We start from the raw sequence: 17477 nt of genomic DNA, 5'->3' as shown, positions 1-17477 counted from the left end.
AGAAAACCAGGGTCAACAGCACCTTCCGTCCAGTGGAATTAACAATAAGTAGTGTGAGAGGGAAAGTTTACACAGAGGATCGGAATTCTTTCCAAAGAAGCCAACTGTGGAAGAGTTTGAGGCTGAGTGATTGTGGCCTGGGGACTGAGTCAGTCAGTGTAGCGCTACTGTAAAACAAGACATGATTGTAATAGCTACCACACTATACTGCTATGCCCTTATGAAGCTACTGCTAATGACTCCAATGCCTCAGTCGAGCGGTTGCAACTGTGCACGTGTTGACATACTGAGGCATTAGCCAAGACTTTTCCCTTCGGGTATAATGAGCTTGTCAATATTGTACACAACACTGAGTACTTTCAGTGCTTTTCAGCTTCACAGTACCACCCAATGCGATCTCATTGAACAAGAAACAATAAAGATACAAAACAACAAACTGATTACTTGTTGATCTTTACAGTGAACAAAATCTACAAGCAGGTCAGAGGTGACTGGTGAATAATAGTTTACACAAAAGTAAAAAAACCTGTCATCTTTTACTCAGGCTCATTCTGTTCCACACTTGTATGATTTTCCTTCCTATATTGAACACAAAAGTCCATAAGGTTCAAAACTTTCAATCTCATTAACATCATGATCAAAGCATCAATAAGGTTTGATGGTACTGATGTATCGGCATATTTGATTTGGGCTTTGCATACAAGTTTATCAACTGATTGTTTTGTTTTGTGAATTAATTAATTTTGCTTGTTCATCATACAAAGTGATCATATTGCTTCAGAAGACTTGAATTAAACCGCTAGATTTGTATTGATTATTTTTATGCTTCCTTTATGTCCTTTTTGGAGCTTGAAAGTTTTGGACCTCATTTACTTCCACAGTATGAACTGAAACAGCAGAAATCGTAAAAAAAGGTTGAGTATGGAACATCACAAGGGTGACATAATTTTTATTTTTGGGTGAACTATACATTTTAACAGTGAAAAGTCACACATTCACACACCAGCAATCATTCTTCACTGCAAGAAAATGGGCAAAACGTTTACTTTTAGGGGTACAATAGCTTGTCCCTGGGGAAGTATGCTTAAAGGCACAACATTATTCAATGTGTTGACGTAATTTTCACTGAAAAAGGAAGACAGGGCAGGACATATCGAAACAGCTCCTCCACTTTTTTGAAATAGTGTTTCGATTTTAGCCGTGCTGCTTCAGCGTCTGTTTATAATGTAGGGGGCAGGACGCTTTAGATTCTAGAGAGCATTTGATTGTACAGAACATCTGATGAGAAGCTGAATTGCAGCGTAATGTCATCAAAATCGTTGATCAATATTAGCGGAAGTGAGAGATTGTGAGTTTTGAATGCTTATATCTTCTAAATGCGAATTTTGTTATTGTTTTGGAGCACATTAGTTTATAGATAACAGTAAGGCTAATATATTCATAATAAAAGCCAAAAAATGATTTCACGGCGACTTTAAAGGCCAATTGTGTACCTGATCTACCCCTGAAAACTGTATATTACTACCTTAAGAGTAGTAATATGTACCCTTAAAGGTCCCATGGCATAGCATTTTTCTATTATTTTATAGTGTTTCCTGAGGTGTACTTATATTGTTAGTATGATTTTTACATCATAAAATGTCATAATTTAGAAATAAAAGGCATTTTTTCTGTACTGCTGTTTGCCCTGTGGCTGAATGCCCTGTTTCAAGAGGCGTGTCTGCTGTGAGACTTCAGTGAAAACGCCCACTGTTGTGATTGGCTGACATCTTTGCATTTGAAAAAAGCGGAGGGGGCGTGGTTTAACAAGGTCTACGAGGCACGAGCAGGCACAAGCTGCTGCCAGAGAGACGGACCTGAGTTCACTTCTCATCAGTTCTCTCAGCATGTCTCAGTTCAGGGTGAACTGTTGTAGTTACAGCATATACTTCAGGTTATTAGTTTATTTCTAGTCGGAGGGGCTGTCACTCATGTCAGAAAGTTAGTAACTTTAGTAAATTATGGATCAGCACTGACTGGAGACGCGAACCGTTTAGAACGATTCAGTCCGATTTGGTGAACTGGTTCGGTTCACTAAAAAGAACCGATTCAAAAGAATGATTCGTTTGCGAACCCGACATCACAGAGACGGAGCGATTGCTAACAAAGTTATTTATAGTAACTACTGAGTTATGAGAGCGCTGTCTGTCAGTGCGAGTTTATTGTGTTTGTATCTGAGAGTTCTGAATAAACACGAGTCCCAGTCACGCCGAGTCCGTCTTCATCATTATTCTACCAACTTTGTAACACATGCAATGTACCATTACAGCGAGATGAACGAGTTAGTAAGTATTGATTAAAGCATTATTTCTAGATATGTTCCAATCATATGAAAAGTGCCAGTGACGCGCATTGAGTACACAGCACAAACAAAGACACAACAGCAGTAATCGAATGTAATCCAGTTTATTGTGGGGAAAACTGGCTAGCCTAGCCGGATACCCTCACGCTTACCCCCCTTCTGCTTAATCTCACGCCGCGTTTGGTGCCTCCGCTGTGGGCCAGATGCAGTACTGGGGGTCGGGGATGTTGAAGGCCGAGCTTCGGCGTGCGTGAGTTTTATCTCTAAAGATGTGGCTCTGCCTATGTTGAGCAGAAACTCCCGACTATATGCACATTTAAGAACAGATAGACTCGACAAGGACGTACAAAAACACTGACTCACAAGATAGAAAACACCGTTCTGTCGGGAGGGAGAGAAGCCGCAGTGTGTGCACGAATAATAAAAAATTAGCTACACATAAGAAATCACTGATCACAGATCAGAAGGAACTGAAAAAAGACTTCTGTTTTCATTTGTACATCCAAACACTGAGAAGCTGCCAGCGTTCACTCGTTCACAACCCATGATCTCTCGAGCGTTTGCATGGGCGTGCCAGATTCTCTGGGCGGAGGAAAGGGAGGTAACCGTTCCTGCTTGGACGTCAAACCAGGAGACTTCAGGATTGGCTCGTCTGGCCTGTCATTTTCTTAAAGGCAGAGAAAGAAAGCCACAACTTGGTTTTACACCAATGAACATTTCTATCCACTTGGGGACAATATTCAGGCTAGGGGAACTCATATTAATGTTGAAATACCTCATAAAATGAAAATTTCATGCCATGGGACCTTTAAGGTGCTACGATGAACCTATGAAGCTGTTGTACCCCTACAGTTTTTGCTAATTTTTTTCTGAGAATGTTGACATGCTGGTCTTACACCACTACTGTATTAAAGCAAATCAACCGTAGTTTCTTTATACAAAAAGTGCAAACGTTAAAACCAAAATATATTTCTTGGAATCCTTCGGTTATAAAGAATACCAGCACAAAGCCACTCCTCGTCGCAGCCTATAATACAAGCAGTCTTCTCCTAAAGTCTCTAATTCAAGTAAAGTGCTAGAGCAACAACCATATGGTTAGCGCTTTCAAGTGTTCTCTTCTCTTTTGAGTTCTTGTTTGCAGTTCCTCCATTGGAAGGGTTGAAGTTTTAGTCAAACAAGTCCCACGAAGGAAACTAATTTCTAAAGTCATCACACAAACTCCAGTTTGCCTCGGCCGCTGTACTTTCCCCAATTGACCAATGATAGAAGTCGCTGGCTGCTAAGATCTGACTGTCGAATCTTGTCACAGGTCAAGCAGCAGTTCTCATGACCTCCTACTGGAACCATACACTCTAAGTCCAGTTTGGCCACATGACCCTTGGTGAGGTGTTGGCCGTGAAAGCTGTAATGAAGGCGAGACAGCATTTCTCGCCGCTGCTGTTTCAGTCTGCGGTTTTCACTGCGGAGCATACGAAGGGCCAACATGATAAGGAGGACCAAGATGAGGCCGCCGGCGATGGGTACGGTGATGACTGCGGCACGGAACCATACCTCCTTAGAGGAAGGGATTTCCTGTAGACGCGCAATCACATGACGGCTGCCTTCAGTTTGATGTCGGTGTTTATCTGAATAAGAACAAAGAATGTTTAAGGCCACGACATTATGAAGCAAATGAAGAAAAGCAATGACACTCTTTAAAAGGATAGTTCAACAAAACAATCTTATGGTACACAAATGTACAAGACAGCTCTTCAGAAACAATGAAAGTCAATGGGGTCCAAAATAACAAAAAATAAAAAAAAATTCCCCAAAATATATTTTTTATGTGTAATACATAGAAAAAGTCATACAGGTTTGTAACAACATGAGAGTGAAAAAGCGATACAGGTTTGTAACAACATTAGAGTAATTCAATTATGACAAAATTTCCATTTTGGAATTAACTATCTCTTTTAAAAAATTTACTCTGTTTCACAAACCATCAGCCAAGCACAGAGGGGAAGTTATTTCTTGGGTAAATTCTAATATTTCAGCTTCAGTTCAGGTCAGGTCAGGTCCATTGGCACAATGGCACGGTTCACTCTCAAGACCCTTAAAAGGTACTAAAGACATCGTTACAAAGTCCATCTCACTACAGTGGTTCTAAAATAACTTTATAAATCGGCGAGAATAGTTTTTGTGCGCAAAAAAACCCTAAATAACGACTTACATAGTGATGACCATTTCAAAACAAGGCATCATGAAGCTTCGAAGCGTTATGAATCAGCGAGTCGAATCAGCAGTTTGAATCGCCAAATTTCAGCAGTTTGGCGGTTTGACACGCGATCCAAATCATGATTCGGCTCATTGATTCATAACGCTTCGAAGCTTCATGATGCCTTGTTTTGAAATTGTCATCACTATGTAAGTCGTTATTTAGGGTTTTTTTGCGCACAAAAACTATTCTCACCGATTTATAAAGTTATTTTAGAACCACTGTAGTGAGATGGACTTTGTAACGACGTCTTTAGTACCTTTTAAGGGTATTGAGAGTGTAAAGTGCATTGTGCCAATGGAGGCCTTTCAGAGCCATCAGATTTCAACTAAAATATCTTCATCTGTTCCGAAGATGAACGGAGGTCTTACGGGTGTCGAACGACATGAGGGTAAGTAATTAATGACATAATTTTCATTTTTGGGTGAACTAACCCTTTAAAATATAAAGGGTTCCATGAAAGGTTACACTTATTTTAAGGTGTCATTGTTACAGTGTAATTATACATTCACTGTAAAAAAAAAATTGGGGGGAAAAATTGTGCAAATTGATCATTACATATTGGCCCAATAAATGACTTCCAAATAATTATCGCCATGCAAAAAGATGCATTGTACTAATCATAGCTTAAGGTCTTCACTCAAAATTAAAATTGTATATTCACCGAACATATTTAATTGTGCTCAGTCAATCTATGAAGTCGAAGTGAAAAATCCATGTTGGCTGAACAAGTCCTACGTCCGGAAAACGGTGTACGCATGCGCAAAATGCACTTGAAGAAAACCGTTGGTGTGGAGATTTCAAATGCGGATCACGGGAGCGGCAGCGTGAGCGGAGCCGAACCAGAAGGTGCTGAAGACCGAAACAGACATTCCCAAGAGAATAGAGAGATATTCATCTCACAAAGACGTTGGTGAGTATTTAGCACTGAAATTATTCTACAGAGTTTTGCTTTATGACCGGGTATGAAGTTTAAAAGACATTTTGTAGAATCACAAGTTCATGCATTCATTGGTTTCATGCGTGTGTTCTCGTTTACCACATAATTATCTAACGGTAGCCTGTAGCCAATAGTTTTATTTTCCTCATGTCTTATATGTCTAAAACAATAGGTAATAAGGAAATTAAGTCATTTGTGTGATATGTGCGGCATGCGACTGTTGAACACAGTGTGTTTGGCGTCGGCCTCTTTCAGGGCTTAAGTTATTGCCTTTTAATATCAAACACGTCAAGCTCGTGATTTTCTTATGTCCATTCATTCGTCTCATCCTCATTATATAATGAAGAAACTTCTGTTCTGTCTCTTGCCAGATGTGATGCAGGGGAGCTTTGTCATTAATGTCAGTTTTTATTTTTATTTGCAGGTTTTTAGCATGCAGTGCCGTGTTTTCTTCACCACTTTAAGACATCCTGTTATGCAGAAGACTTCTTGAATGTATTCAGAGTTTTTCCTTATTGAAAATAAGGTATTTTCACCCAAATATCCTGTGTTGGAATTTACTTGTTAATAAAGTAATGTGGTAAAATGTCAACCCTGTTGTCTGTTTCTGTATTTTGCTTAATGTTTTTAGTCATTTTTGTCTTTTGGGACAGTGAGAAATAAACATTTGTTACTACAATTTAAAATATTTAATTGGACCAATCACACAGTTTCACTGTAAAACATTTCTCCAATTCAAAATTTTCTAGTGGCTGATCACATCTAAATGTTTTAGTTGGCCAAATTGAAAATTTTTGATGTGATCGGTCACTAGAAAATGTTAAATTGGAGAGGCCTGACATTTTTTACAGTGTTGGTAAATTACATTTTTCCATTGGCTCAACATATGATTTCTAATTGAGCCCATGTTAACAGGCTGTTGCCACAATTGATAAAATTCAATTCACAGAAATTCAATTTGGCCAATTGAAAATTTTAGATGTGACCAGTCACTAGAAAATTTTGAGTTGGGAAGATTATACATTTTTTACAGTGTTTAAGTACTGAGTAATAATAATAAACTACATGTACTTACTACAGGGTATATGCAGGAATCCTGAAGTAAATTTGAATACCTTTTTAAGACTTTTTTAAGACCTTCTCAAAATATTTAAAGACCTCATCGGCGATGAGAACTACTGTTGAGCAATAAAATAAAAATATATAATCATAAGCTATGACAAAAATATATATTAAATTAGGTGAGTGGATAGTTAAAAAAAATTGCAATTACAAAAAGTAATTCTTGAAAAAACATCTCTTGACTAATTTTATAAAATCTAAACATGTTAATGAAAAGGTACAAATTACTTTGTGTTCGTATTAAATACATTTATAAAAAACTATTTATATTTAATTTATATATGAATGTAAATAATTATATGGGCCTACACAAATAATATAACATTTCAATATTTATAGTTTATTGTAAACGTAATGTGCAACTCTGTAAAGGGACAACAAATATATGATAGATACGTGAGAACAAGATTTTTTAAAATCATCTTTAAGTGCACAAAACTATGAAAATATATGAAAGCGCGGCACAATGCGCTTATGTGCATCCCGGGTGCAGAATGATGCACTTAAAGCAACATGGGGTCAGAGGGCGCAGTGCAGCGCGAGTGCACATTGAAAAGTTCACGGCATAAAGAGACGATGAGCGTTGAGCGCACAAATCCTAGTCTACTATGTATATCGGTCCAAAAGGTCACTGATTATTCGTTTCTTCACAGTTTTAAATTCCGGTTATTGTGCGTGTGATGCCTTGTCACCCGGGTAGCGAGCACACATCGTTCAGAAACCGCTAGATAAACTCCAGGAAGATAAATTATTTTATCTACATATCAAGTATTATAACGGGAATATATCATCTTGGAGTGAGCTTTACCGAGCAGCTGACTGACTGTAACCAAACGCGAAACGCAGTTTGAATGCTGAACGGAGAATGATGGACAGCTACAGCGGAGGAAAGCTATGGAATGGCTTTAGATGACTTTGTACTAGCAAATCATAAAATACTAATAATGATTGCTGAAAGATCATGTGACAATATATATTTCTGATGATTATTTAATTACCACGACATGCCTAATCTGAGCAAGTGACTGCCTGTCTTGAGTTTTGTCGACAGACGGAGGTGGCACAAAATTTGACGGAGGCGGCCGCTATGCAGGAAAAACCATAGAAAAACCCTGCGGCCATTGTTTAAACTCATCCTACTCCAACCAGGAGTCCGCAAATTTACATTTCCCCATTTCGGAGTCTGTTTCACAACGTGTGGAGGGCGACACATCACTTAACCGTATGGCAAGCCGTTTTAGCTTAAATTGTTCCCCGCGTTACTCGTCGTAATTGCATTTTTACTAGTAAGAATTCAATTAGAGAGCTCTACAATTCAATTATTACTAGTAACAATTACAATTAGAGAGCTCTATAATTCAATTATTACTAGTAACAATTATGATTAGAGAGCTCTCTAATTCAATTAGAGAGCTCTACAATTCAATTCTTACTAGTAACAATTATAATTAGAGAGCTCTCTAATTCAATTCTTACTAGTAACAATTACAATTACAGAGCTCTAAAATTGAAAATTACAGAGCTCTGCAATTGAATTAGAGAGCTCTCTAAATCAGTTCTTACCAGTACAAATTACAATTAGAGAGCTCTTTGATGCAATTCTTACTAGTAAGAACTGAATTAGAGAGCTCTCTAATTCAATTCTTACTAGTAAGAACTCCAGTTATAGAGCTCTACAATTGTATTATTACTAGTAAGAACTTGTATTCATTAGATGCAAAACAGATTTGCGATTACACCCATTTCCCTCAGCAAATCCCGCCTGCGGTGCTACACTTCAAAATAAAAGTCCCATTAGACAACTTGGATAGCTACATAGCTATATTTTGCAATTGAAAGATAATACTTAATCACTACATTAATTCACATCTTTATACTCTAAAAATTATTAAAGAGCAAAGAAAACACGTGTCTCCTTGCTGCTGATACTGTTAACGATAAAGTTTACCAGACAAAATATAATAAAATTTGTTTATTATGCACTGTAACATGTTTACAGATTTGAGCTATACATATTGGCTAATTATTAGGCTAGCTGTCACTCTGACATAATGAGATTTTAAATGTATTTCTCTCTTTTTTTATCCATCATGTTTGTTTTAATTACCCAATAACTACTATATGGAATACAAGTATGAGAGAGAAATAATGATTCAAAATGTTTTTATATTATATACAATAAGAAAAATTAAAAAAATATTATATTATATACACCCAAAAAGTGTGGACTGTGGAATAGCCTACAGTAGGTTGGAAGGAGATATTTAAATAGGCTAAACCTATTCTGGCTTTAAATCGTTCCTGCATATATTTCTTGCCTAAAATGTTTTTTTTTTTGACCAAACAAACAAATACAAGCCCAAATTAGGGGTATGTGATATTGACAAAAAATATAGGTTACATATATTTTTGGGGATTTTTTTCGACAAGGATAAGATGATATCTTATTATATATATATTTGTTTATTTTAGGCTTGTCTAAAACCACCAGTAGGTGGCAGCCCAATTCTGTCTTGATGAGTGATTCATTGAATCATTCATTCAAATGATTCGTTCACACCTTAAGAAAAATGTGCTTTTCATTTTTCCCATATTATATGATTGAGGAAAATAATATGTTTTTAATAATGTCTTTACTTGTTCAAAACAATCACTTTAGCAAAGTTTGTACTATTTTTGATACATAAAATAATTCATTTCTGTTCAATAAATATGTTCATTTTAAAAATACAGAAACTGTATGATTACTTATATTATTTTACCAAAAATGTATTTTACTTTTACACATTTTCATTATTGGAAAAACTTTTGCTTTCATTACCTTGAACAAAACTGAAAAAATAACCTTTGAAAAAAAGACCTTTGTCTCAAAATGTATTCAATAATTGTATTGGTTCTCATTTGCCACATAAACTACAACATTTAAAAAAATAACATATTTAATATAACATTAAATATTAGATCAAATTAGCGCCAAATCAACTTTGTGTTGCAGATCGTTAGCTCCTCTGCATTTCTATTCATCATTAAAAATGCCTTGACTGAACAACCTGCAGCGCAGTCGGCAATTTTGTGAATATGCATGTACCCTAATTATCATAATGAGGTAGTACTGAATAGAGAGCTCTACAATTCAATTCTTACTAGTAAGAAATGCCATTGTAGAGCTCTACAATTACATATTTACTAGTAAGAATAGAATTCGAGAGCTCTGTTATTGAATTGTTACTAGTAAGAATTCAAATTAAAGAGCTCTCTAATTCAGTTCTCACTAGTAACAATTTAATTACAGAGCTCTCTAATTCTATTCCTACTAGTAAGAATTACAATTAGAGAGCTCTCTAATTCAATTCTTACTAGTAAGAATTCAATTGCAGAGCTCTCTAATTCAATTACAGAGCTCTCTAATTTAATTGTTACTAATCAGAATTACAATTAGAGAGCTCTGCAATTGCATTGTTAGCCTACTTGTAAGAATTGAATTAGAGAGCTCTCTAATCAAATTATTACTAGTAACAATTACAATTAGAGAGCTCTCTAATTCATTTGTTACTAGTAAGAATTCAATTGCAGAGCTCTCTAATTCAATTACAGAGCTCTGCAATTATACATATCTTTAATTTGTTTTTTTTATACTAAAAATTCAATTAGAAAGCTCTGCAATTGCATTTTTACTAGTAAGAATTGAATTCGAGAGCTCTACAATTGTAATTGTTACTAGTAATAATTTGATTAGAGAGCTCTCTAATGGGAATTCTTACTAGTAACAAATGAATTATAGAGCTCTCTAATTCAATTCTTACAAGTAGGCTAACAATGCAATTGTAGAGCTCTCGAATTGGAATTCTTACTAGTAACAATTCAATTGTAGAGCTCTCTAATTAAAAATGAATGGAAGTGAATGGAGACATACGACTAGTAGAAATTCATTTGTAGAGCTCTCTAATTGTAATTGTTGTAAGAATTGAATTAGAGAGCTCTCTAATTGTAATTGTTGTAAGAATTGAATTAGAGAGCTCTGTATTGGAATTGTTACTAGTAATAATTGAATTAGAGAGCTCTCTAATCATAATTGTTACTAGTAATAATTGAATTATAGAGCTCTCTAATTGTAATTGTTACTAGTAATAATTGAATTGTAGAGCTCTCTAATTGAATTCTTACTAGTAAAAATGCAATTACGACGAGTAACGCTGGGAACAATTTAAGCTAAAACGACTTGCCATACCGCGCATTTCGCAAAATACATGACGTCACCCGTAGACGGTGCGCGCACCCCGAGCTGATCTCACTGACCGAGCACACCGTTTTTTTTTTTTATATAGTTATGGGGATGAAAATAAATATATTCATGAATACTTTTCGGAGTCAAACTCTTTTGACAAAGCTTGAACAAAATGTAATACCTCATAAAATCGTGATTAAGACTTTTTAATACCTTTTAAGGGCCTTAATTTTCCAAAAATGGATTTATCAACTTTTAATACTTTTCAAGACCCCGCGGACACCCTGTACTATAGGGTAAGCTTTAGGGTTTGGTTTTGGGTTAGTTCCATGTAACTAAGCACAATTTATAGTAATTACTATAATAACTAGGCCTACATGTAGGCCTAATGTGTAACAGACACTATAGAACAAAGTGTTACCATATATTTTTATATAATATTAAAAAACGTTGCACATCTAAAAATTCCATTCAAGATCTAAAAACAAAAACAGTAGCCTATTAATTGGCCAAGTGGGAGTAAATTATTGAAATAATAATAAAAAAAAATGGCTGATAAAAATTGCCTGACTTTTATCTGTCTATCACTAGCAATAACTAAAGAAGACTCGTACCATGAATTTCACTTCCTCTGTATGTGAGTTCTTGCAGGCCTCTGTAGTTGCACATATCCTCATGGCAACACTGAAGTGTGGCAGATCCATGAACACTATCATAGGTTGACTCTGGATGGCACGTTTTCCCAGAGTTCAGCAGAGGGTCGTAACACCCGTGAGATAAAAGAGACTTGGTGCTTTGAGGGTCTAAGGTGCGGGTGAAGCAGGCATTCAGCTCCGATTTGCACATGTAACCGGTGGCCACGCAGTGGGGAGCATCGCAGTAACACCGTATTTCTCCTGTTACAACAAAATAAACATTACCCATAGTTTTGAGAGAATGCACCCTAACTGAAAACAAGAAGTCATTTTCACAACTGTTCAAAGATAGTTCCCACAAGTTCATCTCCCACAAGACCCCATGTTTGGTATTTGGCTTTCAGACTTTTGGTTCTTTTGCTCTGACAGAACAAAAAAACATGTTTGTATTGATATTGACACATATGTTCTCATTTATGCTGTAAAAAGTAATGCAAACAGAGCAGAGTATCTTTGGTCACACGTTGCATTAGCGCTCATGTTACAGTGTAATAATTATCAATATTGCAATTGTAAATACCTATTTTAGCTTTAAATCACTTTTGTTAGTTATATTACAAATGCAATTCATTGTATTTAAAAATGAATTGTAAACGTATCCATTTTGTAGACTATTCTGACTGTATGATCACTCATTCACTCACCTTTAGTGAGGAGAACAGCCATCGCGCACAGCTCGAGCTGAAGCCAAATGGAAACGAGACTGCTGTTCCGCTGCATTGGACAAAAACACTTTTGCCGTTCAGATTCGCATAGATACGGATTTTATAGTAAAAAAATACCGTGTTAATGTCCAAAATGTGTTCCAACTCGCTTTGTTCAAAACATTTCGTAACATGTTTGAATAGAAATGATCACATCGTGGTTCAGTCCTCGCTGCTCTCTTCAGGACTTCCAGATAAAATCATTTGTGCGCAGACGTTTGATTATTAAAACCCATGCTATAATCCATTCGTGTTTAAAATCGGATGCGAAATTCTCTGACTTCACAACTATTCGCACGGATAATCTCCCGTGTATATAGCTACTCCGCTTGAGTGCTCTTAAATGTTGAAGACTTGGGAATGAGAGAGCAGCTCCTCCTTTTAGAGTCATCGAGCCGCTGGCTGTTTCATTCACGCGCGTGAGTTGTGACTGCCTCCCCATGTGCCCATGCACGGTTAATACAGCTTAACCCTCATGTTCTGAGGGAAAGCATAACTTACAGTGACCCCTGTGTGTAAAAATGCCAATGGTTAAATATTTTCTCCTCACCCTTTTACCCTTAACCCTCTATATGCATTATGTTCTAACCATGGAAAATAGGCTACAGGTTTTTTTTTATTACACGAAATAGCTTCAATCATATAAATCAAAACACATTTTTGAAGAAAAGAGTATTGCCATTTGGAAACATTGATATTTTCTCAATTTACAATAAAACTATATTAGAAAAAGTTGATTTGGAAATAAAAATATCTAGTTTACTTTACAAAGATGCTGCAAAAAAAAAAAAATTCACCCTAGAGAAGAGATCTTTAGAAATGAGATTATTAGAGCAATTTCTGGAGCAGCTTCCGTGCGAGGGTGACATAGGGAAAGAGAATTTTGGAGGGACATTCAAATTTAATTTGACTTAAAAAGCGCTGTATAAAAAAAGTGACTTAAAAACAGGACATCATTGGCTACCTTAAGGCCAACCCTTTTAATTCCCATAGTGCCATAGTTAATTCCCAATGTAGGCTATTTTCTATTTTTCTGAATAACAAGGAAATGAGTAGAAATGAATTATTGCCATATGGCAATTACATACCATAAAGGGTTAAATTGACATACAAAGTTTAAATTAATAAATTACAGTAGATATCAGTAAAAATGATTGCTCCTTTTGTAATAGTGTGAATCCCTTTATTTATAGTGCTATTATAATACTGATTGTTTCAAAGCAGCTTTACAGGAATAATCAGAAAAAATACGATTCAATGACACAAACTGAGTTCATTTCTGTTGTAAACCAGCTCTGAAAAGAAAATATAGTAAGCTAAAGTCAGTTCAGTGTTGATTGAATAAAGATAATAAAAAATTAGTTCAATTCAATAAAACAGCTCTGTAGAAAACAGTGATGTCATTGCCAAACTAAGTCCCGTTGTCATACAATAGTCAGTGTAGTCAAATCAATAATCACAATGAATATTATGCATCTTCCGTATGAAAAGATGGATCAGGAAGTCACTGATGGAACATTAACATTTGTTAACATTAACAAAGATTTTGCAAGGGGTATGTAAACCTTTATTGCTTTTATAAAATGGTTACTGCATACTACAAAGTAGTGCTGCTTAAAAAAAAGTTGCTGCTTAATCTCAAACCACTTTCTAGCCACATTTTGGTCTCGTAGAGGATTTAAGAAAACACAACAAAATTTAAGAGTAAATTCCACATCTTCCTCCACTTTGCTATTACTGTGTAAAGTTATCACCACTAATGTTAAAATTGTCAGATTGCAATCACACATGAAACACTGCTCCACAGGAGGGTGAATATGTACAAACCCTCTAACTGAAGTTTGAGTCCTTGAAAGGGATTTCAAGTTCTTTTAGCCATTCCTGGGCTAGGGCATGATTGCATATACATGTATTAAACCAGCCAATACACAAAAGCAAACATGTAACAAAGCACAATGTGGTAATTGTTTATTTTCTGTAGCTTTTAGAAACCATATACAAAGCAACATACCCATCTCTATTCTGAAAGTCCATTTACAGCCTATTGCATTAAAATTGGTCTAAGGTCAAACCCTGCATTAGAGGGCAGTAAAGACAGAAAGAACAATGGAGCAAAAACTATGAATGACATTGCAAACATCAAAGAGGAATCACCAGTTTTGCCATATTTTCACATCCTTGTCAAATACAAACTGACAAGTTGACTAAATGCTTACAGATTTTTATTATTGAAAGACTGATATTTTACGTAAAATATGAGAAAAATGCAATAGGATCCTGTACTTCGCGATACTCTTCTCCCGCTGGTCGGCTAAGATGGTCCCAGACAGTGGTCCTCTTTCGTCCTTAAAAGATGCATTTTTGATGTGCAACCATAGCTCATGTATAAAATACGGAGTCCTTTCATTGCACCCCCCAAAACCGGGCAATATGGGAATGACTAAACTCATTTACATGAGTAAAAAAAAAACAACTGAGCAAATACAAACAAATCAAAACAACATTAATACAAAAAGAGTCAAACAGTGCTGGGGTGCAGCATGAATAGTAATCTCAGTTAGATGTGTAACAGCACTGCAAAAAACAAGAAACATCCAAGGCAGATAGTGACAAAAACCCTTCATCAGGGTCAGAAACTCAGAAAAATGTGCGTCCACCGCGTCGGCAAAAGCTTTTAAGTGCCACATCACCAATTGAGAAATCACCCATTCGTTTTTCTGCTGTGAATGAAAGAAGATCAATTCTATTTAATCTTCCGAGGGGCAGAGAATCAGCCAGTCATGCCTAACATTTGAGAATGGGAGCTCAGAATTATATTGGGTTTATTTGAATTGGTCACTTTGATAAATGCCAGCACAGCTGGAAGCGTCCTTGTGCACAGATAGCCCTTCTAACATCTTTCTTAATCACTGTCAGTCACTGGAGGACAGGGGATTTTAAGTCTCCAGTGTGACAGTGAAATTTAGGATCCATTAACAGGTATAACCTTGAGAAACCAGCACATGAATCGTCAGATCCACTGCATAATTCCTCACAGGTTAGTCTGGGTTGGAGAGCGCGTTCTCTGAACACTTCTCTGATTGCCTGTGGATCTGAGAATAGAGAAGCCATGTATGTAAAAGAACAGTGAAATTAATCTATGATCTCAGGGCTTCGTGTTGCCTAAGTACTTTTGTAAGCTTCCTATCTCTCGGTCCCGTTTCAGGCATTGCAACCTGTAGTTCGACTGCGGATCTGAGAGCTCGGGCTGAGAGCAGGGGTCCAAACAGCCAGGGGCTGGACTTGTTCGGCGAGAGACTGCCATGAGCTCCACAGCCAGCCTCTCAGACCATGAAGGAATTCTGATTCTTCAGTTTGTCCAGTTCTTTGATCTGCTGTCTCAGAAACAGAATCCTGTGTTCAAGCAAATAAATAAATAAATAAAAAAATCACTAAAAAAGACATTTAGTTCACATCGTTGATTAATTAAAACTAATACAGACCTTTGCTCTCTCAATGTGGCCTGGATTTCACATACTCGCACTAAAGAGCGAAGGTTCTTCAGCTCGGTGCAGATCTCTGACATGTAGAGGGTTCCCATATTGTGGATATCCTCACGCATCCGTGACACCTGGGAAATTGAGAGGGAGAGGCGAAGAACTTCAACGGTTAGAGAACTGATGTTTGATCTTCAGAAGATCGATAAACAGTTGAAGAGACAAAGGCATGTTCACACCTGCTTCTCCACATGTTCTGCAGGCCAGCCTTGAACATGCTTGATGAGATTTTCATCAAAGTGCAATGCTAGAGAAGGGGTGAAAGTGCTTTGGGTTCGAGAGGTGCTGCTTAAGGCGGGAATGTTGATGCCCGCACTGCCATTAGAGCTCGACAAGCCCTCTTGGCTGCTATAAAACAAAAGAAACATTCATTATTAAAATAAAATATAGAACTAGAATTTAAGAAGTAAATAATACTTTATTTTATTTTGGGCTGCCATTCACTACCATTATAAAGCTTGGATTAGCCAGGATCTTTTTTTAATACAGTGCATCTGGAAAGTATTCACAGCGCTTATTCCAAAAAATGTTGGCAAAGATTTCAAACAAACTTCTTTCACGTTGTCATTATGGGGAATTGTTTGTAGAATTGAGGGAAAAAACATAAAATATGGAAAAAGTGAAGCGCTGTGAATACTTTACGGATGCACTGTATATCTCCGATTGTATTTTTCTGAAAGAAAAATGTCATATACAGCTAGGTTTACTTGAGGGTGAGTAAATTATGGGATACTTTTTTTTTTATGGGGGGGGTGTACACTATCCCTTTAATGTCGAGCCCTTGTTTATATATTTATAGGGTGACCAGATTTCTCCTGGGACAGGATGGACAGATCGCTTCTGAGATGCGTCATTCAGTGCAATACCACATTAAGTTCCCCCCCCCCCACCCCCACAATTACAGGGCATAATGATTTGATAAACTCTTTTTGAAGATCCTTGTTGAATGTCTTCTTTGACATCTTCACATCCGACTTGATCTCCACACTCTCTAATATCCCACCTTCACGAACTGCAAGTTAATCGATAACGAATTGCGATTGGATGTTAATTTTGTTCTCCAAAATATACTATGACAAGACTAGCTACCTTTGATTCAGCTATTCTTGTGTGACTGAAGTCTGCTACTCGCATTTATGATCACCTAGCAAAGACAATATAGGAAAAAAGAAACACGGGATAAAACATGACTTTTCCGTAGTCGGGACACTAAAACTAGAGCTGAAATACGGGTCTGTCTCGGCCATGTGGTCACCCTATATATTTATATAATATACATGTGTCTATTGATGGGTATTTATTTATTTATTTTTATGGGTTAAGGTTTTATATAAATGCAATTTCTTTGTAATTGCAGCAACATGCATCCATTTGGTTGCACTTCCACACTGAACATGTAGATGGTGCTGTAAGACAACATCTGAAAGGCTGCTTTTACATTGCCAACAAACAAAGAAAAGTTTCCACTGAGAGATCCGTACATTTGCCTGTGAAGACGGGGATCACTGAATTCCAGAGGTTTGTCAGAGCTGACGGACTGCTGGGACATTGATCCTTGTCTCTGAATCGACGAATTTACCTGAATTAAAAAAACAACAGATCAGAGAATCTGAACCGAGATGTAAACTGAATGGCAAATACACGTAGTATAAACCTACAG

At 36.7% G+C, this 17477-nt stretch overlaps 2 protein-coding genes across 6 annotated transcripts in view; both read right to left on the bottom strand.

Moving 5' to 3' along the window:
* Positions 1 to 438: 438 nt before the first annotated feature.
* On the bottom strand, positions 439 to 12685 carry bambib (BMP and activin membrane-bound inhibitor homolog b). The gene is made up of 3 exons (XM_079819173.1): positions 12222 to 12685; positions 11497 to 11778; positions 439 to 3966 (listed from the first exon to the last, which is right to left on the bottom strand). Exons 1-3 carry the CDS (start codon positions 12295 to 12297, stop codon positions 3551 to 3553), a joined length of 774 nt encoding a protein of 257 aa, XP_079675299.1. The 5' UTR covers positions 12298 to 12685; the 3' UTR covers positions 439 to 3550.
* A 764-nt stretch (positions 12686 to 13449) lies between these two features.
* wacb (WW domain containing adaptor with coiled-coil b) overlaps positions 13450 to 17477 on the bottom strand; it is a 54833-nt gene continuing 50805 nt past the window's right edge. For 2 of the 5 annotated variants that reach the window (XM_079819049.1, XM_079819052.1), the window contains 4 exons: positions 17299 to 17396; positions 15997 to 16165; positions 15764 to 15891; positions 14226 to 15674 (listed from right to left, as the gene is read on the bottom strand). In XM_079819049.1, the coding sequence (XP_079675175.1) occupies positions 15605 to 15674; positions 15764 to 15891; positions 15997 to 16165; positions 17299 to 17396 (465 nt within the window). In that variant the 3' untranslated portion in view covers positions 14226 to 15604. Of the gene's footprint in view, positions 15675 to 15763; positions 15892 to 15996; positions 16166 to 17298; positions 17397 to 17477 lie in introns of all 5 variants that reach the window. The other 3 variants (XM_079819050.1, XM_079819051.1, XM_079819048.1) reach the window with 2 other exon arrangements.

The sequence above is a fragment of the Gobio gobio genome (genome assembly GCF_949357685.1).
Source record: "Gobio gobio genome assembly, chromosome: 6".
NCBI lineage: Eukaryota > Metazoa > Chordata > Actinopteri > Cypriniformes > Gobionidae > Gobio > Gobio gobio.
This window is presented reverse-complemented; position numbering and strand designations above follow the sequence as displayed.

Excerpts from the sequence above, each read along its gene's own strand:
- bambib (XM_079819173.1), bottom strand. The coding sequence starts at position 12,297 with ATGCAGCGGAACAGCAGTCTCGTTTCCATTTGGCTTCAGCTCGAGCTG. Across the intron at positions 11,779-12,221 it reads GGCTGTTCTCCTCACTAAAG|GAGAAATACGGTGTTACTGC; the intron begins GTGAGTGAATGA and ends TTGTTGTAACAG. Across the intron at positions 3,967-11,496 it reads CAGAGGAAGTGAAATTCATG|ATAAACACCGACATCAAACT; the intron begins GTACGAGTCTTC and ends GTTCTTATTCAG.